At 41.6% G+C, this 22,613-nt stretch overlaps 1 protein-coding gene across 1 annotated transcript in view; it reads right to left on the reverse strand.

The window, feature by feature from the left end:
* RECK (reversion inducing cysteine rich protein with kazal motifs) overlaps positions 1-22,613 on the reverse strand; it is a 136,219-nt gene that overhangs the window by 72,287 nt on the left and 41,319 nt on the right. Inside the window, exon 6 of the mRNA XM_077809194.1 lies at positions 15,579-15,626. Within this exon, the coding sequence (XP_077665320.1) occupies positions 15,579-15,626 (48 nt within the window). The remainder of the gene's footprint in view (positions 1-15,578; positions 15,627-22,613) is intronic.

A 22,613-nucleotide genomic window follows, 5' to 3' on the forward strand; every position in this document is an offset into this window, starting at 1 on the left:
GGAGATAATTAACAGCCAGAGGCTAGATTCTAAGGAAGACAGTTCTAACATTACATTTTATAACTAGACAGTCCACTTCCTCTGTTAGTGGTAGAAAATGTATTTATTGTATAGAAAAAACAGTTATCTTCCACTGTATCAACAGACAAGCACATTTCTACCTTCAAAGGGTTATTATAATAAGTTCATGAGTTATTGAGATGTCACTCATCAGCCATTCCAACTACAAGTCGCCATTGTTGCTGACTTCTGATCCATAGAATGGCTGATAATTGATGTCTGAAGAATTCATGACACCAATAAAGTATACAGTTACTAAAAACCACTAAAACAACGTATCTTAACCACACAATAATTCAAAAGACTATCTGCTCAACATAATGGTCCACAAACAAAAAATAATGATTAATACCACCACCACCCAGCTCTTATTATACTGATTCTCATCAGTAGATATCGAAGCTCTTTACAAACGTTTTTATCATTACCCCAAAAAAGCATCCAAGTTTTATCTTCATTTTTTCCACTATTCCCCTAAAAACCTTTAGTACTGTTTAGGGATGAGCTCAGAGACCCTCCTAACTTGTTTGAGGTACACAATGCCACCAAACAGATGAAGACCAACAAGGCAGCAGGTCTAGATGGGATCCTCCTGAAATCTTTAAAGACGGTGGATCAGAGCTAATTCAGCAGCTTTACCTGCTTATTCTTAAAATCTGGATAAAGGAGGAGATACCCAGTGAAATGAGGGATGCCCAGATTGTCACCCTCTTCAAGAAAGGGGATAAAGCAGATTGTGGAAATTATCATATCTCCCTCCTAGTCATTGTAGGCAAAGTTCTGGCACAGATCCTTGCAACTCGCCTTCTGCCCCGTCAGAAGAAATTTTACTGGAGTCACAGAGTGGTTTCCGACCATGTCGTGGAACTGTGGATATGTTCTTCACAACACAGCAGCTGCAAGAAAAGTGTCGGGAGCAAAACCAACCACTGTACATGGCTTTTATTGATTTAACTAAAGCCTTTGATTCAGTGAATAGCCATGCCCTCTGGACTGTACTCTCTAAGATTGGATGTCCTGATAAATACAGCAAATGTCCTAAAATTGCTTCATGATAACATGAAAGTGACTGTTCTGAGCAGCACTTTCAAAGTACAAACAAGAGTAAAACAAGGCTGTATCATCACTCCAACCACGTTTACGGTTTTTATAACCGTCATTCTTTACCTAGTTGCTGGGAAGTTTACAGCCGGCGTTGAAATCACTTTCAGAATGGACAGAAAGCTGTTCAAGCTTAGCAGGCTGAAAGCCAAGAGTAAGATCTCCACAACATCTATTGTGGAACTTCAGTATGCTAATGACAACGCCATCTTTGCCCAATCTGAGAAAGATATTCAAACTATCTTGAATGTGTTTGCCAATGCTTATGCATGTCTTGGTCTCACTCTTAATATCAAGAAAACTAAAGCACTCTATCAGCCCTCTCCAAATGAGTTATTACATGCCCCATCTATCAAAATCAATGGAGTGGCACTGGAGAATGTCAATCATTTCCTCTACCTTGGAAGTCATCTTTCATCCAAGGCAGATGTTGATGCAGAAATTCAACATCGCCTGAGCTGTGCCAGTGTAGTTTTTTCTCGTTTACGGCACAGAATTTTTGAAGATCACGACCTTCGAACAGACACCAAGCTTCTTGTTTATCAAGCCGTTATTTTCCCAACACTATTGTATGGGTCCGAAACTTGGACAACCTATAAACACCACTTGAAAGTCCTTGAGAGGCACCATCAACGCTGCCTTAATAAGATTCTGAAGATCAAATGGGAAGACAGGCACACCAATATTAGGGTCCTCGAAGAGGCAAAGACCACCAGTATTGAGGCAATGATCATCAGTCAGCAATTCCACTGGACTGGTCACATTGTCCGGATGCCAGACTATCGCCTCCCAAAACAGGTTCTGTTCTCTCAGCTGAAAGAAGGGTACCGTAACGTGGGTGGACAACGGAAGTGATATAAGGACTTACTGAAGGACAACCTAAAAAAGTGTAATATTGACATTGACACTTGGGAGACATTTGCCCAGGATCGCTCAAAATGGAGTGAAGTCCTACATGATGGTCCCTGCATTTTGAACTTGTTCGCCAACAAGCTGAAGAGGACAAGAGGTGCAGAAGGAAGGAGAGACTGACTTCCAGTCATGGTCAACAGCCTCCAGCTGAGCCTGAAAACATCTGCCCACATTGCAATAGAACTTGTGGTTCAAGGATTAGCCTTATTAGCCACCTGAGGACCCATAACTCCCATGGAAGATGATCATATTTGGTAACGAGTGATTGCCCATCATCATTAGTACTGTTACTGTTTTAATATTTACTTCCAAGTACATAGCAATTACTCATTGTGCCTCAGACAGTTTTTTTCACAGTTGATGGCCGAGAGCTTTCCACAAACTATTGCTGCTGCCACATCAATCTTCATTTCAGTCCTCTGGGTAGCAATTTTTCACCTGATTCACTTCAGATTTTACCCCTTTCCTGCCTGTGAGGCAAATCTGTCCCCTTCACCAAATCAAGCAATTGGGCTGAGGCAGTGGTGCAAGTAGAATTCATTTCTTACCAGTACGCTGCACTCATGGAAGTGACACAAAAGGGGGGCACCAGCTAAAGGAGGGGCATGTGACCTCCCCACATGACCCCTCCCCACCCCCAGCCCAGAGCCCCGTGCTCTCCCCGGCCCCTCCCATTGATCCATGCCACATTACCTCTGGGTGGGGCTCTGTTCTCCTCCCACTGCACCGGAGACTTCTGAACCACAGGGCTCTTCAGAACCACAGCACCGAAAGGAGCAGACGCTGGGAGGCCCCATGCTGGCAGCTCCTCTAGTGCAGCTGTACCCCGCCCCCAGCCCTGTCCTCCGGCTGGGCTATACAGACCCCAGACAGGAGACGCAGCTGCGTGGAAGGGCTGGGGGCAGTACAGCCACGCCGGAGGAACTGCTGGCAGCCCCACGTTCTGCTCCTCCTGTGTCTTTCCAGTATGGAGTACTGGCTATAAATATCTTAGTGGTATGGCCTATTGGACCATACTGCTGTACTTGCACCACTGGGCTGAGGAAACAGAGAGAACTCATGGCAAGAGGGTTTTTTACAGACAGAATCATCATCCTATAGCTGCAAAGTAAAAACAGAGCAATTCTATTATTGCTACAAAAGCCTCAAGGTTGCAAAAATGTCCTTGGAACTCTTCCCCATCCCTGTGGGTGCAGGGGCGGTAGCAAATTGATCTGCATAGCAACAGATCCACCTGCCCTGCATAGCCACAGATCCAGTAGCATCACACCTTCAGCATGGTGGAACACAGGGAGCCCTCAAAGGAGCTGTGCTCCACAGCAAGTGTCGGGTATGGACCTACAGGGTCCCACCATTTCCCCAAACTTATGTTGTGGAACCACAATGGTCCACTTTTAGATATGAAAAGGACAGGGTTTGTCCCTTTATCAAAACCCACAAAACTGTGTGTGTTATAATGTGGTAGAAAATCATGGTCTCTGTGAGACTTAGGCTGCTTTTATAGCATAAAAAAAAGAAAACACCATGCTCTCTTTTCAAACTACAGTTAGAGCTAGTGAACATTTTTAAAAAAAATTTCAACAAACATTTTGTAATTCGAAAATTTTGTAATTTGAAATTTAATTCCTGAAAATTTTCAATTTTTTAAATTAAATTGAAACAACAAGATTAGCATTTAGCAGTTTAATTGTTCTTCCCTCACTTTTTCCTGCCACTGGAAAAGACAGAGAGGGAAAATCACACTTTAAAAAAAAAACAACAAAAAAAAAAAACCCTTCTTTTCCCTCCTGAAAAGGTGGGTGTGGGGCTGAACAAACTAAATGGATTCTTCCACAACCAAAACTATTTATTTTTAAAAAAAAAGTCAAAAATTTGCCAAAAATCCAAATAGATTCTGTCAAAAAACATTGTCAAAAATATTAACAAAATTTGACTAGCTCCAACTTGTGCTTTTTAAAAATAATTTCAAAGAAGCATTCTAGAAACAGCTCAGAATCTTAATACATCTTAATATCCCCCTTGAGTACTGTGTTGCACTGATAATTTTATATGAATAAATAAATAAATTAGGCATGAAATGATAAAGCATTCCAACATGTCTACTTAGTGTTAGTTTGTTTGGAAAAGATATGGTTCTTCTCATTTGGTTAGAGCTATAAGACAGCAGCTTTGTTTCAATTAAAAAAAAAAATGGAACACACTTCTAGGTACTACCCCTGCACTTCTCAAATATAATGGTCTCATTTAAATATTAGCAAATCTGTGAAGAGGGTGAAACTCCTCCAAACTCCTCTGAGTCCCAATACCATGACAGGAAAGTCCCATTTAGAAATGAAAGGCCTGTCCCAGAAAAGTCAGGAACATGAAGTCATTAGTCTACATTTTCAAGAGTGACTAGCGATTTGGGGCATCTCAAGTTTTGGACAGCTTAAGGAAACCTGATTTTCAGAAGAGCTGAGCACCTGCCCATAGAAAATCAGGCTCTAACATGTTTCAAACTGGGCACCCAAAATCACCAGTCACTTTTGAAAATTTAAGCCACTGTATTATTCATATTTCTGTATATATTCATATTTATTTAGGTCAGAAGGGACCATTATGATCATCTAGTCTGACCTCCTGCACAATGCAGGCCACAGAATTTCACCCACCACTCCTGCGAAAAACCTCTCACCTATGTCTGAGCTATTGAAGTCCTCAAATCGTGGTTTAAAAACTTCAAGGAGCAGAGAATCCTCCAGCAAGTGACCCGTGCCCCATGCTACAGAGGAAGGCGAAAAACCTCCAGGGCCTCTTCCAATCTGCCCTGGAGGAAAATTCCTTCCCGACCCCAAATATGGCGATCAGCTAAACCCTGAGCATATGGGCAAGATTCACCAGCCAGATACTACAGAAAATTATTTCCTGGGTAACTCAGATCCCATATTAGTGCACATCCATTCTATCAGTATAATTATGTTTTGTGACCATTTTGTCATAATCATCTGAACTGATTACAATAAATGTTTTAATCATACCCACACATCAGCTTTTTTTCTACAACATAACCATCTGTCAGCTATGTTTTTGCATCTACACCAAATAAGCTGCCTTATCATCTTTGTATCAATGTATACTGGGAAAATCTGGGCAGCTATTCAATAGTACCGAAAGGGGACCGTGCCCAGAAAATATACACAAAGGTAGTAAACTCTGTGATGTCTGGTTGTACAGGGAGCAGGACGGCAGAAGGATCAACAAACCAGTCACGTAAGCACTGTTAGCAGATTCTGTCCATATAATAAAGCAACAATGTTACAGATGGATTACAGTAAGACAACCATGCGACAAGTAGGCTGCTGGCAAGGATGCAACATTATTAGCAGCCATAGTTACTAACTGAATAGTGACCATGTTGTGTGTTGACACAAACAATGTTTAGTTGCAAACTCATTTAAAAATTGTAATGAGAACAGGACCTTTACAACTTTTAGGCCTGGTCCACACAGTAACATTTAACCATTTGTACTCAGTTAATGGGGTGGTTTGCTCAGACAGTGTCTTCTGATCACACAGAAGGCAACCACATTTTTTCTGAGTAACCATGACAGCTACCAGCATTTCTCCTCAGCAAGAGACCTGCACTGGAATATGGTTATCTTCATGAAATTGGTTCAGCACACCATTCCCCCTGCCACTCTCATTTTGCAAGACGGACGGGACCCCTTAATCATGTCTGTGTACCAAGTGGGCCAGTCCTCCTTCCTTTCCACTTTCTGGATAGTAGAGCATCTCAGAGTGCATTACCCCACATGGTGCAGCTCTGTGCTGCTGAGGGTTAGCCAGTTTCCCAGAAGGCACTGATACAGTTAGGCAACATGATAGAATGCAGCTATACAAACATGGTTAGGATGGCAATCTAGAGAAAACCAGGCTGAGGGGGGAACATGATACCAGTCTTCAAATATATAAAGAAGACAGTGATCAATTGTTCTGAATGTACACCCAGGGTAGGACAAGAGGTAATCAACTTAGTTTGCAGCTGGGATGATAGGAAAAAACTGTCTAGCTATAAGGATAATTAAGCACTGGAACTGGTTATCTAGGGAGGTTGTGGAATCCCTGTTACTGGAGGTTTTTAATAACAGGTTAGACAAACACCTATCCAAGATGGTCTAGGTAGTCTTAATCCTGTCTCGGTGCTTTGGATTTGACTAGATGACACGATTAAGTCTCTTCCGGCCCTAACATTGCTATGATTCTAAAACCTGCTATATGGTCATAAACTGAACTGTATAATTTATAAATTAAGCTGACCATGCCTTTAATTGTAGTTTGTCTTAAAAGGGCCACTAACCATGATTTTATACCTAGAGGCACAGTCACCTTAACTAGTCACAAGTAAGGTATCAAGTGATCAAAAAGCTGCAGTCACAAAACAGAGATATTGGGGGCGGGGGAGGAAGGGAAAGAAGACGACAAAAAAGGTGAGCATAAAAAGGAATATGAAGAGCAAAATCACCTGTCAGATAGGAAAATGAGGCTAAAAAACAATTTCATAGAGAAAGGAAAAAGAAAAGCACATCTGGTGCTCCATTTTCAAAATCCTCATTTTACATTAAATGATCAAAGATTGCAAAATATAAATTTATAACAACATCATCGCAGAAGTATGATCTCTGTTTTAAAGGAATCTATTCTGGCTGCTTCTTCTGTATGTGAAGTTGCAATCCTCCATTTGTAATACAGTATTTTCCACAAACAATTAAGATATCACCAATATAGCATAATGACTTCCAGGGAGGAATAAGATTTGCCATACATGCCACTTTATGCTAGCTAGGCTAAATTAGTAACAAAAAATGCCTCAAGTAATAACAGTTAGTTAAACAAATAATTGAAAAGGCAAACAGAGTTTATTCTCCAGATATATTTTTCAGATTTCTCTGTGGTATCAGAAGATCTTTGAAGTTCTTTTGGACCATACTGCAGGACCTACTGGTTTCGCTCTTTTTGGAGCTCATCAGCTGCAGGCAACGACCTAATTAGGGTGTCAAACACACTGTCTACATAAGGAACCTTCAGTATCAGAAGAGAAGCTTCTGCATTTGCAGTGCTGAATACAATTTTTTTTTGATTGTTGAATAACCTGCATCTTGAATGAAGAATGACAGCTAATGGAATTACTCTTACAGTGCAAATGGGAAGTGCATGTGGTGGTTGGTGCTTACAGTCCTGCATTAGATCCCCCACTGACCATCATGGCATCTGTATTATGTGTACCATATGTGGACATAGTTAGCTGGTGAAATAAGCTCTTACTGTGCAAACACCAGCTAGGTCATAACCAGTTTGACTGTAGAGACTAACCAATTTAAATAATTTCCATTTAGGCATATTCCCAACTACAAATACTCTATAAAACTTGTAGTACCATTTCATTCTAACAAATTACTAACCAAAGCCTTCTCAATCTAATTTAGTTGGTAAATTGTGAGGTTAAAGAAGAAAGCCAGGAGGTAAATGTACTGGGTTTAGTGGGATTTAGTGACTATCTTCACCAAGAATTTCAGATGTGGGTGTAAGACCACTTAAACCTTATGGAGTACAGGAAAAAGAGGATCAGCCACCAAAGCCTAGAGCAGAGGTGGGCAAACTACAGTCCGCGGGACCGTCCTGCCCTGCCCCTGAGCTCCTGGCCCGGGAGGCTCGCCCCCAGCCCCTCCCCTGCTGTTCCCCCTCAGCCTTAACTCGCCATGCCACCGGCATAATCCTCTGGGCAGCGTGGCTGCAGAGCCCGGCCTGACCCGGTGCTCTGTGCTGCGCAGCACAGCTGCTTGTCCTGGTGCAGCTGTGCTGCCAGCCACCAATGCTCCAGGCAGCTTGGTAAGGGGGCAGGGAGCGGGGGGGGGGGCGCGTTGGATACAGGGCAGGGGAGTTTGGGGGGTGGTCAGGGGCCAGGGGTGTGGACAGCGGTCGGGGCAGTCAGAGGGCAGGGAACAGGGGGGTTGAATGGGGGCAGGGGTCCCGGGGGGCAGTCAGGAGTGGGAGTTCTGGGGGCAGTCAGGGGACAGGGAGCATGGGGGGTGGATGGGGCAGGGGTCCCGGGGGGCGGGGGTTGGATGGGGTAGTAGAGGCAGTTAGGGGCAGAGGGTCCGGGGCGGTCAGGGAGAAAGGGTGGTTGGATGGAGCAGGGGTCCCGGGGGCGGGCAGTCAGGAAGGAGAGGTGGGGGTTGGATGGGGTGGCAGGGGGGCAGTTGGGGCAGGGGTCCCTGGGGGGCAATGCCTGGCTGTTTGGGGAGGCACAGCCACCCCTAACTGGCCCTCCGTACAATTTCAGAAATCTGATGCGGCGTTCAGGCCAAAAACTTTGCCCGCCTCTGGCCTACTGCTTATTCACTTTCCCAGATGATGTAAAAGAACAATAAAAAAATACTTTCAGAAATAGACTGTATAGAGAACCCAAACAATCTGAACTTCAATTTTGACAGGACAAAAGGGAGGCTTGTTTCCAACCCCACAGGTTCTTTACAACACCTATCTTTTAATGGAAGAAAGAATGAAGACCAAGAGCCCTGGAAAGTTAAATGATCACAATACATAAACTAGTAGATGTGTCTTGGTAGCGACCAAAGCCTTCCCAGGCTTGCTAAAACTAACCAGGTCACCTTTCATATCAAACTATTAAGAAGCAAGGTAGACAGAAGGCTTTAATTGTCTTAAATTTGCACCAAAGATTGTCTCCATTTCAAGGAACAGGTCTCTCCTAGAGCTTTTATAAAAATTTGAATAGAAATTTTTCCACTTCTGGTGAGCATTTATTGTTTAAATTAACCATGCTGCTTTTGGCAGAAGGAGTGGGGTCGGTAGATAGGGTTTCAATTAAGGATCTGATCCTTAATCTGAAATAAGAGCCAAATGAAATAGGCAGAGTGAACTGTGGTTCCATTGACACGGCTAGAAAAGCAGAACATGAAAATTGGTAGCTTACCTCAGAAATATAAGATTTACATATACCATGTGTCTCATCTTCTTGATTACATTATGAAGACGACACAGAGAATGAAAAGCCTGAAGGAAGTGCTAACTCTAATCTAACAGAAAAGTATCCGTCACTGAGTGGATGATTTTCTACTCTTGAATGGGATAGAGAACAGAACTGTCTCTGTGCAAATTATGGTACCACCATTTTGGGGGGGACAGTTCTGGCTACAGATTCCTTCCTTTACTGATCTTCTTGCCCATGTCTCAAGTCATCTGCAAATAAATCATGATTCTCCACAAGATGAAGGGCAGCCAGAAAAACAGGTTTTATCCTTCACACTCAGATCCATGGTCTCCCATCATCACAGTTGGATGCAAGGTTCTTTTCCTCTACCTTGTCCCTTTTTCACATCAGGCAGAGTGGGAAATTGAACCTGGGACTCCCACATCCCATAGGAGAACCCTAACCACTTGCCTAAGGGTTAGGATACTCCCATGGGATGTGGGAGACCCAGGTTCAATTCCCCACTCTGCCTGATGTGGAGAAGGTATTTAAATAGGGGTGTCTCCCACTTCACAGAAGAGTGCCCCAATCCCTGGGCTATGGGATATTCTGGGGCAGGTCTATCTCAATCTCTCCTGTTGAGGCAGTTCCACTTTATTCAAGTATTTTATACAGTCATTGGGCCTGAGACAGAGAGAATAACTCTACAACCTGGTGGTTAGAAGATTCACCTTCAAAGTCCCTGCTTCAATAGCCAGTGAATTAAAACATCATTCACCCACTTCCAGAAACAAAGGATCTTAGAGATAAGCATACTGACCACTTAGCTTCAATACATTTATGTTCACTCTGGTTGCTATGAACATTCAAAGGCCAAGAACAGTCGCATGCTTTAGGGGTATGTCAAACAATTTATGAGCCTTTTCCTCTATTAATGAAAGTACTAGATTTAGAGGACCCAAAAGCTCTTTGAATTGTTGCTAATCTGAGCACAATACCGAAGCTACAATGATACTACCATCACTAAATGTAGAAATTGTTTGGACAGCTTCAGGAAACTCTGAAGGCTCATCATGCACCTGCTCTTCATTACCATTAATGGCAGTCTTCGACAGTATATGCTAACCACACCAGCTAGAGGTGGTGGAGACTCTTTGCTGGTGAGACAGGGACAAATTCTGTACTTCCCTGCTGAGAGCAAAGGGGATCATATTTCTCCGATGGCCTTTTTTGGGACAGAGGAAAGCAAGGAAGCCATTGACATGTTGGTCACTTTACCCATTTGGCCAAAAGCCACCTGGTCTTAGGGTATAAGCAAAGCCCACAGAGGAATTCATCAAGAAACTTCAGAATGGAAAGAAGATCTGGAACCAACAAAAGAAAAAAGATCGAACATCTCTCTAGAATCTTCACTCTGGGGATTCTCTGATCAGACTCCATTCCAGAAGAAGACGACGACAATTCAGAAAAGCTCTCAAATCCAAACCCTCTGAAATGGGAGTAACATCCTCCCTATAGAAGAAGAATGAAGTGCAGTGATAGCGGAAACCAGATTACCTGGAGTCAGAAGAAATGCATCACTATCTCCTAAGAAGTGGTAGTGAAGGTTGCTCCTCAGACCAAAGAAACTGAGCCAATACCGGGGTCTAGTCAGAACTAGGAAGGCAAGACAACAGCAACTGTTTGATCCTCTAGCACAGGATTAGGGAGTCACCCTCAGCTGCAGCCTTTAGATCCAATGATATACTGTCCCTGGACCTATGGGATTTGTAGATGGAAGTCCAAGTGAGGTGTCCAAGAGAAATGGTTGACTGATATCTCTATTTTAAAACTTCTGACACTGTTCTTAATGTTCCAGTATGCAAAAAGTAAACGTGTGGACCAAGCCCTAGGACACAGAACACCTTAAAAGAACCATGAGATCAGGAAGATTTCTTGGGGCACATCAAACTGACCAAGACTTGAATCCAAAAGATGGATTCACTATATCAGCCATGCTTTAGCACCACCTCCATGAGAAACAGCCTTAGCCAACACTCCTTTTTACATTTGGCCTAAAGAGAAAAACTGGCAGAAACCAAACATTACACTTCAGTGATTGCCTGCTGCTTAAAGCAACAAGCTTGCTGGTCTGTAAAGGGTATTTTTACATTACAGGAAGGCCACCACTTAAAATCACACTTCCTTTCAGCCTTGACCATGTCAGCCCTGTGAAACGAGTATGAGTTTTCCAGGGTCAGGACCCACAGTCAATTTATTCATATATTAAGGCTAACAGAATTAGCCATGACTTGGAGTCAGAACCACAAGTAATCAAATTGACAAGTAAATTGGGCTGGTTAGTGTCCTGGTAACTCAGACCCAGTATGGAGCTGAGGATGATACCAGTACCAAATGGAACCTTGCAATGGTACAAGCTGTAATAATTCTAACGAATGCTTTTTTTTTTGCTTGACAATTCTAGATGTAATAAATACACTACTCTGACAAGTAAATCTAGCAGTAAAAACAAGAAAATTTGAGCCAATATTCTGTTGAGAATGATGATGTTTACGAAGTCTATGTTGGTGACAGAGGAACTGAGGACTTTGGGGACATAGTGACATATGTACCCTTACACTGAACATTTGGATACAGGAGAAGGCATGTGCATAGCTCCAATGATAGCCGCTTTTAGATCATTCCATGCTCACAGTAGGGAGGACATGAACATCTCAAGAGTGGGAGCACGCAGAGGAGATCAGATGAGAACCAAAAGTTTCAGGCTGCATTTTTTACAGGAAGTTATTAGCAATATTTACAGATTTCTCAGCCATTGACTAAAGCAGAATTCCATTATCCTAAGATCTAGAACAAAAAGTAACTTTGAAGCTGCTATTCACTGAGTGTAAAAAGGTATGTTTGAGACATATTTTTCCCCATACAGAGCACAGCATTTGAAGCACATGCTCTTGCGCTGCTTTTTAAAAGGTTTTAATTAATGTAGGAAACATGAAAAAGCTACACAAAAAGAAATAAAATGTTGCAAAAATTAAAGTAAATAAAAATACCTTTTAACTGTCCCAGGAGCACCAGGAGGAGTGCCCAATATTGTTCTGTGCAAAAAATAATTTTTACAGTGAATGCGAGGAACAGAAACTAAAACCTAAGGAACATTTCCACTTACATTTATCAAAGATGACTGCTGCTATTGCTACCAGAGTTATACTATTATTGGTCGATGTCTACAAGACACAGTGAACTAAATTAAGAGAAACTTCAGCCAAGACTTACGAAAAGTGCACTGCATTTAGCAGGATAAAAACAACAACAAAAAAAACACCTGGAGTTCTTAATATGTAGGGAAAAGCATAGTCTGCAGTGTGTAGGACTGACATTTGTAGTGTATAAAGGGAAGTTACCGTACTGCCCCTTCAACACAAAAAGTGACCTCAAGTAGGCAATTACACCCTCCCAGTCTATTATTTCAGGCATTATATCCTACTTTGTCATATTCTCAACACAGTAAACCTCAACTCTACGCACATCTTAATAATAAAAACTCACATGCAGTTTCCCTCCCCTGTATCCCACCTCTTACTTGTCTTTTACCTACCTTTTTGGAAGGAGATGAACAGGATAGTAGAGAGCTGGAAGAAGTGAAGAAGGAAAAAGAAGAGATATACACAGGTAGAAAGAGGATGAAAGGAAGACAAGAAAAAGCTGCTGAAAAGGAGCAGAGAGAAAAAGGACCAAAAAAAAAAAAAAAACGAGTTGAAAAAACCCCCAGTGAAAGAAAGTGTACTTCAGCTACATTTTATAAATATTTGGATAGCATTGTTAAACTTTAAAAAATGTATTAATATAATGTTACCTGAACACAATAATAAATATTTAGTAGCTAAAGAATAGGTGCTTTACATTTTCAAAAACAAAAATCATTTATAAACCCACACTTACAAAATTCACAAATTGCACAATAGGTGCAAATATACCAACCAAGACTTACATATGATTCACACACATTTAAAGTGACGCTGATCCAACAACATTTATTGAGGGAAAAATGTCTCTAATAAGCTCTGAGGAAAGTGTCACTTTGGTGACAAAGTGAATCTATTGTGACACCAACTTGTAGAAAATGGCCTCTTTGGCAACCTCATTTCATGTGCCCCCCTCCTATTTCTTCCCTATACATTATGCTCCATCTTTGTGGTCTTACCTCACGCGTCACACTTACTGCGCTGGTGGTAGGCTGAAAGGAAACTCAGATGCAGATGTTCCCTTAGCCTCAAGCCTCTGCTGATTGCTAAAAAACACTAGCGCAGCTCATCTGACTATTTCTAAGAGGCATCTTATAAAAGTTCTTGGGCAGATCCACATATACCGGTATTATGTAATAACAAGCTATGAAAATTTGCAAAGAAGGAATTAATTGCATTTCAGGCTCTTTTATTTAAGTTACCTAGCTTTTATATGATTTGTACTTAGGTACATAGCACTCGTGAGTGTGAGATTATATATATATATATATATATAAATATAAACACACCACAAGAAAGGAAGCTGAGAGCAGGAGAGATGAAATAGAAAGTCAAGGCTAGAAAATTAATTCTAATTTGCCATTGCATTAAAGATATACCATCAACATATCACATGTATAAAACAGACTCAGATGTACTGATACATGCCAGTCACACACATTCATCATGTGCCATATGGATTCTGTTCCAGATCACACAATGATTTGAGGTTTTGACCAGCCACTCTTATCAACTATTCTGTTGCTTTTCCATCTGATTTAATATACAAAACCAATACGAGGGGAAATGCCTCCAAACTATAGGAGACAGTGCACCTAGTTTCAGAAGATCAAATAGTTTGTGGAACATCTCTCCCTTCCCTTTTGCAAAGCTTCCTTGTATTTGGTACAACCAAGGAAGCAATTTTCACAATATAGAAATAAATAAAATAAATCTAACCCATTAGTACCAGTAGGTCTGAATTTAGATATAAATTAATCATTACAGGTTGTCCAACAAAAGGTGACAAAATCAGTAATTATTGAAGATCCATCATGCCAGGTTCTTCATTTCAATCCACAATATATTATAACTAGTCCATTATTTCTACCACCTATTATTTAACTTAGGTATATTTGCTCTTTTTCCACCCTGTCCAATTGATCTCCCCTTTCAACATTTAAGAACTTGTCCTTTCTCTCCTCTTTATTTATAAGTTGTTCAGTTAAAAGTTGTGCAAATAGTCAAAAAGAATATTTTCTGTCCAAATGAAGAGAGATCAATCTAGGATAAAATGGAGAAACCATTTTGTATAATTCCAGCCAAAAACAATGCGAAGAAGAAGAAATGGGCAAAGTAAACATTCTCAGTAAAGAGCAGGGTGTTCGGTTACCATCTTGTTGTCATTTTTAAGCCTCTCTTACCTTTCACATTTCCTCTTCTGTTCTCCATCAACACATATTGGCCAACCTCCTATAGCAATACAGAAATCCAGAAAAGAAAAGGAAACACACCAGCATAACAGAGGAAAAGGTTGAAGATGTAGAAAGCATAGTATAAACAGCAGTAGAGGAGAAAGAGATGCTTAAAATAAAGGTTCTTGTTCAAGAGAATTCAGACTATGATAATCCCGGTAGTAAAGAACTGGAGAAAAAGATTTTTTCCCTAGCATTTCTTTGACAAAAGAAATGAAGCAAAGTTGTGTTTAATTTAATAAGGTCTTCTGCAGAATGGGCAAAACATTACATTTATTCCCTAATTAGAAAAGAAACAAAGAAAAGAGAATTGGTACAAGATTATACACTGTTGATTACGAAAGGTTACTATATGAACCTAATTTATGTAGGACTCTATAATTGGGGGTGGGGGTGGACTTGGATTTTAATTTGGAAACTAGAGTGAAAGTAAAGTAAAGAAAGATAATCCTAGCTTGATCACTTTTCTTCCAAACAGGAGAGGTAAGCAATAGCTTTCTCAAATTTTCAGGTGTTGAAAGGCACAAATACTAAAGAGAAATTCTGAAAGCATCATCATTTCTTATCTTAAGGACAGAACTTTTAACATTAAAAAGGCTTTAAGATTATTGCTGATGTCTACAGTAGCAGTGTAGTTACTAAAATCACTGAAAAACTTCATATTATATATAAACACCTCTAAAAGGCATCTCCTTTTTTAAATAAAAGCCTATATTTTGAAGTTAAAATATTTCTTATAAAAGGAATGCTCATTTACTCTGAATTAAAAAAAAACTCATATGCAATTAGAATTATAGAATTATTTTAGAACCTTCATTTTTGCTAAGAAAAAGGGTTTTCTTTTGAGCCATAAAAATTAGTCAAATATTTTTACAAACTTGAGCAATAACTCTGTGGTGTTTGTAAAAATACAAATACAACAGAGGGTTTTATTTTAAGTGGCAAATAGTACATTTAGGAATAAAAGTGGAGACAAGTTCTTGTAGAACACATATGCTGTATACATTCTACAAAGTATAATCAGACAGAACACTTTAATTTTGTAATTGAAAATATGTATACCTCATATTCTTTTCTGCACACTTTCAAAATGTCATTTTTTGAAGAAGCCTGAAAGATAATTAGATTTCTTCATTAACGTATAGCACAAACTAATCAATAATGAAATCATGCAGCAAAGAACAAAATATAGTAAAAGTATATTTAGATAAAAACTGGGAATTTCACTCACTTGCACAGTTTCCTCTAGAGAAAAAGAATTATTAAAGGTTTTATGGTTCTGGGACAACGTGATGGGCAACTTTCACATTTTATTCAAATCAAACCATGTATTCATCTACCAAATTGGTCAGAAAAACAAAGATAGCATGAGAAGCATCCGAATTTGCATTTATCTCAAAAGTTTTTTTTTTCCGCTAGTTCTAAAAAAGATAAACCACAATTTTTAGCAAAGGGAAAAGCCCATACAGACCAACATGTGTGCACTAAAAACAAATTCTTAACACCACTTTCCTCTTTCCCCACCAATCACATCGCTACATCCCTTTTGCTACAAATGACTCTGGGTATCATTGATAATTAAACTAATCTCTTGAGGATAGTGCCCTTGTATTTTACTTGTTCTGCAAAGCATCTCACACACCTATTACTGCTGTATCAGTAATGATAAACATTTCAATTATCCATCTTGAAATCTCAGCAATCTTTGCTTCAGTTGCTTTCCCCAGTAATTTAAAGCAAAGGAAGGACTTCTGCACTTGTGATAATGCTCTTTGAAATATAGTATGGAAAGTACTGTGAAATGAGAGTATGTTGCAAAATTCAAGAATACACTTATTTTGCTATTAGCCCTTGTGATTACAGTCTTTGTACTACTACTGGCCTGACCTGACTTTTATTTAAGCCAGTGGTCTCCAAAGTGGGGTGCGCAAGACGATCGATTGGGGGGTGCAGCAGGAGGAGCGCCGCTGAAGTAAAAGGGCAGGTAGAGCACCGCTGGAGGGGGGAAAAAGCGGGGGGGGGGGGCAGCCCTGAGTCCTCTGGCCCCTGGAGGAGCAGGGGCAGCCGCGCAGCCAGCTGCCGGAAAGAAGCGGCACTTTCCCCTTCAAAGCCGGCCAGAGAGAAGCGGCGCTGGATGCGCTGCTGCCCGCACCGTGGCCCGTCCTCTCAGGGCCGCATCACAAAAGGGGCTTTAGAGCAGCCCAGGGATCTGAAGCCCCTAAAGCCCCTGCATTCCGGGTGGCCCTGCCTGGCCAGGGGGCAGCTCCCAGAATCGTGGCCATGCGGGTGGTGCTGTGCTGCGCAGAGCCCCCTGCACCAAACAGGAGCTGCCCCAGGTAAGTGCTCTGCACCTCCTGCCTGCCCCAGCCCTAAGCCTCCTCCCGCACCCCCACCCTGAGCGCCCTCCCGCACCCTAACTCCCTCCCAGACCCCACACCCCACCATTAGCACCCTCCCGCACCCTAACTCCCTCCCAGACCCCACACCCCACCCTGAGTGCCCGCTGTATCACAAAGTGTTAAATCAAGATTTTCAAAAATAATAAAGCATATTCAATCACATTGCTCTCACTAAAATATTATTAATAAATTTTTTTAGTGAGAGCAAAAAGGTTTTTTGTACCGTTAATAAAATAAATTTTTTAAAAAATATTGTTTCTCATCGTTTTTTAATTTCTATTTTTTGTGTATGTTTTATAATTTACACAATATATTAGTACAGTAGTATATGTATATAATATATACATAAATATACATATATTGGGGGTGCGTGTTCAACATTTTTACTGATAGGAGTGCGCGATCAAAAAAGCTTGGAGACCACTGATTTAAGCAACAGAAAATCCTGCAGGAGTCAACAGAAGCTGTGCTCTCTTGTACCAACATTGAGCTTGGTCTTATGCCTCCTCACAGAATTTCCTTTTGAATGCTGGCAACAAAATCTCAGCTCTTAAAATCTAATGTAAAAGCAAGCAGTACTGGAGTCAAACCCAAATATTTTCTCAGACTACTTGGCAGTTAGATAAAATATGAGCATTACAATTTAAATGCATATTCTGGAAAATGTATCTCTCAAACAAATAAATGGAAAAGTGGTTATGGAAAAGAATACAGATAAGACACTACGATGGTGCAGATAGTAAGCAATATTGTTCACTAAACAGAGAAGAAAAAGCAGTGATCAAAAAAGCAAAACACCAGCCAGAGCCTCTAAAAATCCCAAAGTCTGTGAAAATGAAGCACAAGCCACAGACCCTCTTGAGCTTGTCACTGCTTTCTATTTAGAGAAAGCACTTCTGAAAACAGAAGGAAACATAAGAAACAAAAATTGTGACTGACCAAAAATAGAATTTTACATAAAAAACAGAAATACCATTTTATTTAAAAAAAAAGAAAGGGAACAATCATGCCTTTCACAGAAGACGACCAATGGCTATGTATACTGGACTTTGCAGATGTTTATATACATTTTAGTGCCGTTTTTTCTATTAAAAATCTGAAAAGCATTCTGTGACTAATTCCACTTATTGCTTCTAGAGTTGTCATTGGCACATTTAGATACGGTAACTTCAGATCAAAGACTCATCAATATTTTGGAAGGAATCCAAAGAAAAGTTTAATAGGTCAGTGGGATGCTGGCATCTTTAGGATTCCAACTATCCATAGCAAGGCTTAGAAACAGCCAATTTGTGCCAATATGCTGTACCTACATCTCTCTAAAGCTACTACAGTGTTCTTCAGAATCATAGCATTCATTAAAAAAATAAAAGCAAGTAATCAAGCACAGAGATGTCTACCTGAGTCTGAAGTGAGCCTGGAACTATAGCTCTTAGACCTGTGAACTCATTTTATTAAGATATTAACTAACTGAACAACAATGATAGCTAATTGTGACATTTAAGTTACTTAATTCTTCATGTAAGAAGGGTGGGGGAGGACATCACAGATCTACACAATTTATTGTGAGCCATTTATGTTGCAACACAAGTTGGTGGCATTTGGGAGAGTCCAACATTTCGTCCCACCCCTGACCAAGTCAAGAAGAAACCAAGCCCAAAAAGTCTAGTAGAGCCGATGGGGAATGCCCCTACCCTGATGTTCTTACCAGTTGAAATGTCTTTCATCGTCTTGATTGATTGGTTCTTCAGCCCTCATATAGATTGCGCCGATCACAACACGTCTTCCATTCTTCTCTTATCCTGGCCTTCCTTCTCCATGTGCTGCCATGTCTTTTCATGAATAAATTTTCCCATCTCTTTGGAGATCAACCAAGTGGTTGTTTCAGTTCCCATGGGTACCACGCAGCGACAGCTGCAATCCATTGATTGTCAGTGAGCCTCGCTATACGCCCAGCCCATCGAGACTCGGTCGCGAATTGAAATCCTCAGAATTCTTCTTTCCATCTCCCTCTCCGTGACAGATGGTTGTTGCCCCTCTATCTTCATCAGCACCCATGTTTTGCTGCTGTACAATGTTGCTGGCAGTGCTGTTGAGTTGAAGAGGTTAGCGCATGTTGCCTTGTTGATTTTTCTTTGGGGGACATCCTTGACAGAACTGAATGCGCGCCAACCTCTTTCTTTAGGAAAGTTCACCTTCCTGATCGTAGCACATGTTAATTTCTTGGCCCAAATAGACGTATTGCTCGAATTCTTCTATTTGTTCTCCAGTGGCGTGTTCTCAGAAACTTGTGTCTCTTTCTGCGGGGTTCAGCAGTTCTTTGGTACCCCAAGAACTGAGCAGGGCATGATCTCTGGGCATTCTCTGAGCTACTAAAACACTTCTTGCTCATATGTATAAATTCCAAAGGACCGTAGGGTAGCTCTGGAGTCCTTAAGCATGTGCACAGAGTCATTCACGGTCTCGGAGAAGAGTTTTGTAACCATCAAAGGATAAGTCCTTTACCATGTTTTGGACCTCTCTTGGAAAACCCTAAAACTGGAGCCAGGACACCCTATGCATAACCACCGCCATAGAGATGGACCTGGCAGCAGTAGCTATAGCATCTAAGGACACTTGGAGAGCAGTTCTGGCCAACAGCTAACCCTCTGCAACAAACAGACTGAAATTGTTCCTTGCAGTCATGTGGCACATGTTCAATAAAGGCTGTGAGCATGTTGATAGGTTTCAGAGTGGTAGCCGTGTTAGTCTGTATCAACAAAAAGAATGAGGAGTACTTGTGGCACCTTAGAGACTAACAGATTTATTTGAGCACAAGCTTTCATGGGCTAAAGCCCACTTCATCAGATACATGCAGGGGAAAATACGGTAAGAAGTTTATATATATATATATATACACACACACCATGAAAAAATGGGTGTTGCCCTACCAACTTTAACAAGACCAATCAATTAAGGTGGGCTATTATTAGCAGGAGGAAAAAAAACTTTTGTAATGATAATCAGGATGGCCCATTTCAAACAGTTGACAAGAGGGTGTGAGTAACAGAAGGGGAAAAATTAGCAAGGGGAAATAGTTTTTACTTTGTGTAATGACCCATCCACTCCCAGTCTTTATTCAAGCCTAATTTAATGGTGTCCAGTTTGCAAATTAATTCCAGTTTTGCAGTTTCTCATTGGAGTTTTGAAGTTTTTTTGTTGAAGAATTGCGACTTTTAGGTCTGCAATTGAGCGACCAGGGAGGTTTAAGTGTTCTCCAACTGGTTTTTGAATGTTATAATTCTTGACATCTGATTTGTGTCCATATATTCTTTTGTGCAGACTGTCCGGTTCGGCCAATGTACATGGCAGAGGGGCACTGCTGGCACATGATGGCATATTAGATTGGTAGATGTGCAGGTGAACGAGTCTCTGATGGTGTGGCTGCTGTGATTCAGTCCTATGATGGTGTCCCTTGAACAGATATGTGGACACAGTTGGCAACAGGCTTTGCTGCAAGGATAGGTTCCTGGGTTACTGGTTATGTTGTGTGGTGTGTAGTTGCTGGTGAGTATTTGCATCACGTTGGGAGGCTGTCTGTAAGCGAATGGATAGATCCTTAATGATGCGTTGGAGGGGTTTTAGTTGGGGGGGCTGAAGGTGACAGCTAGTGGCGTTCTGTTACTTTCTTTGTTGGGCCTGTCCTGTAGTAGGTGTCTTCTGGGTATTTTTCTGGCTCCATCAATCTGTTTTTTCACTTCAGCAGGTGGGCATTGTAGTTTTAAGAACGCTTGATAGAGATCTTGTAGGTGTTTGTCTCTGTCTGAAGGATTTGAGCAAATGCAGTTGTATCTTAAAGCTTGGCTGTAGACAATGGATCACGTCATGTGGTCTGGATGAAAGCTGGAGGCATGTAGGTAAGTACAGCGGTCAGTAGATTTCCGGTATAGGGCGGTGTTTATGTGACCATCACTTATTAGCACTGTAGTGTCCAGGAAGTAGATTTCTTGTGTGGACTGGTCCAGGCTGAGGTTGATGGTGGGATGGAAATTGTTGAAATCATGGTGGAATTCCTCAAGGGCTTCTTTTCCATGGGTCCAGATGATGAAGATGTCATCAGTGTAGCGCAAATAGCACAGGGGCCTTGGGGGACGAGAGCTGAGGAAGCGTTGTTCTCAGTCAGCCATAAAAATGTTGGCATGTTGTAATCAGTAAAGTTACATTTGGCAATGATCACTTGATAGTTCACGAGCTTGAAATGCAAGGTTGCAGAGGACTAAGACTTTTGCTCAAAGAGGTTCCATCGCTTCTGATCCTTATGATAGAAGGTAGCCCTCCAAAAATGCTGACTACTCCGTTCATTCACAGCATCCATCCTGAGGGAGCTAGGTGGGGAATGGGAAAACAAAAGTCAAAGTCCTTAAGGCAGCACATTGTCCATCCTTTTGCACACTGGTGGAACAGTGGCGGACATCTGCCATATAGTCTTAGCCAGATCCAGGAGAGCCTCATTAATATGTAGCGCCACTCTGCAAGTGGTTGCCAACTGCAAAATATCAAGCAGTCTGTGCTGCTGGTCTTTGACCTCCTCCAGAGGGATGTACAGAGTGTCCACTACCATTCTAATGAGATCCTGGAATTGTCTGAAGTCGCTGGCAATGGAAGGAGAGAGAGGCATGAGCACCTCATCCAGCAATGACAATGGCACTTTGAGGAGCTGGAGGCTAGGGCAGATGAGGAATTCACCCCTGAAAGGTCTCCTCCTGCTTTGTAAGGATACAGAAAGGATTTGGATCCACAATTTCCCTAAGAGATGGTACTGGTGGTTTATTGAATGGTTGCTGATAAGCAGCCCACGGGGCCCAATACGGCCATTATGAGAGTGGCAGATAGGTTGGTTCCACCGTGATTGATGTGTTGCAAAGTCCTCCCTGCATGAGAGCAGATTCTCAAAAGGGGTATGTAGGAGAACTCCTAACAGAAATCAAAGAGACCAACTGGGAGTCCTCTTCTACCTTCCTGTCCTCCAATGGGGGTGGGGGGTAGCCAATGAGAATGGAGGAGAGTCCTGTGCCACAGAGTGGCCTGAGATGCTTGGTACCTGACAGCAACAGGACACCGGCTCATTCAGCACAGATAGATCACTTGAGTATTGTAACTCTTGTGGTACCAGAAAGGACACCGGTACTGACATTGTAGCCAAGGTCACCAGCAACCATGAGCCAATGGTACCAGCAACAATGAGCATACCACAGGCTCTGTCAGATGTAGATACTTACTTGATATCAAGGGTATTGCTTGTACAGTCACCCCCCCACTGAGCTCCTTGCAACAGTACCAATGACTGGGTTAAGGCCCACAACAGCACCCATGTCTGAGCTGAGTGCTTCAGTGTCAATGGCAGAGCTGAGATAGTACCGTGTGTTTCTTCTTACTAATGGAGGGTTCAGGCACCCTCTCCGAGCAGTGTTTCCTCTTCTTGAAGCTTCGGAGCCCCACAGGCCTGCCGGTATTGGAGAAAGAGTCCTTGGCCTCCACAGTACCCTCTGAGAACTTCAGTGGGGACCTGGTCTTTTTTGGAGCTGGCTCCTTAGATATGGAGTCCATGCTCCTCTTTTTGGGATTCTTCCCAGAGTGTTCTAAAATCTTCCCTTTCCTAGGAGAAGCATGCCCCAAGGTTGACATGACACTGTATCTGTCTGGGGACAAATGTACAAAGGAG

Source organism: Eretmochelys imbricata, chromosome 2 (genome assembly GCF_965152235.1).
Source record: "Eretmochelys imbricata isolate rEreImb1 chromosome 2, rEreImb1.hap1, whole genome shotgun sequence".
Taxonomy (NCBI): Eukaryota; Metazoa; Chordata; order Testudines; family Cheloniidae; genus Eretmochelys; species Eretmochelys imbricata.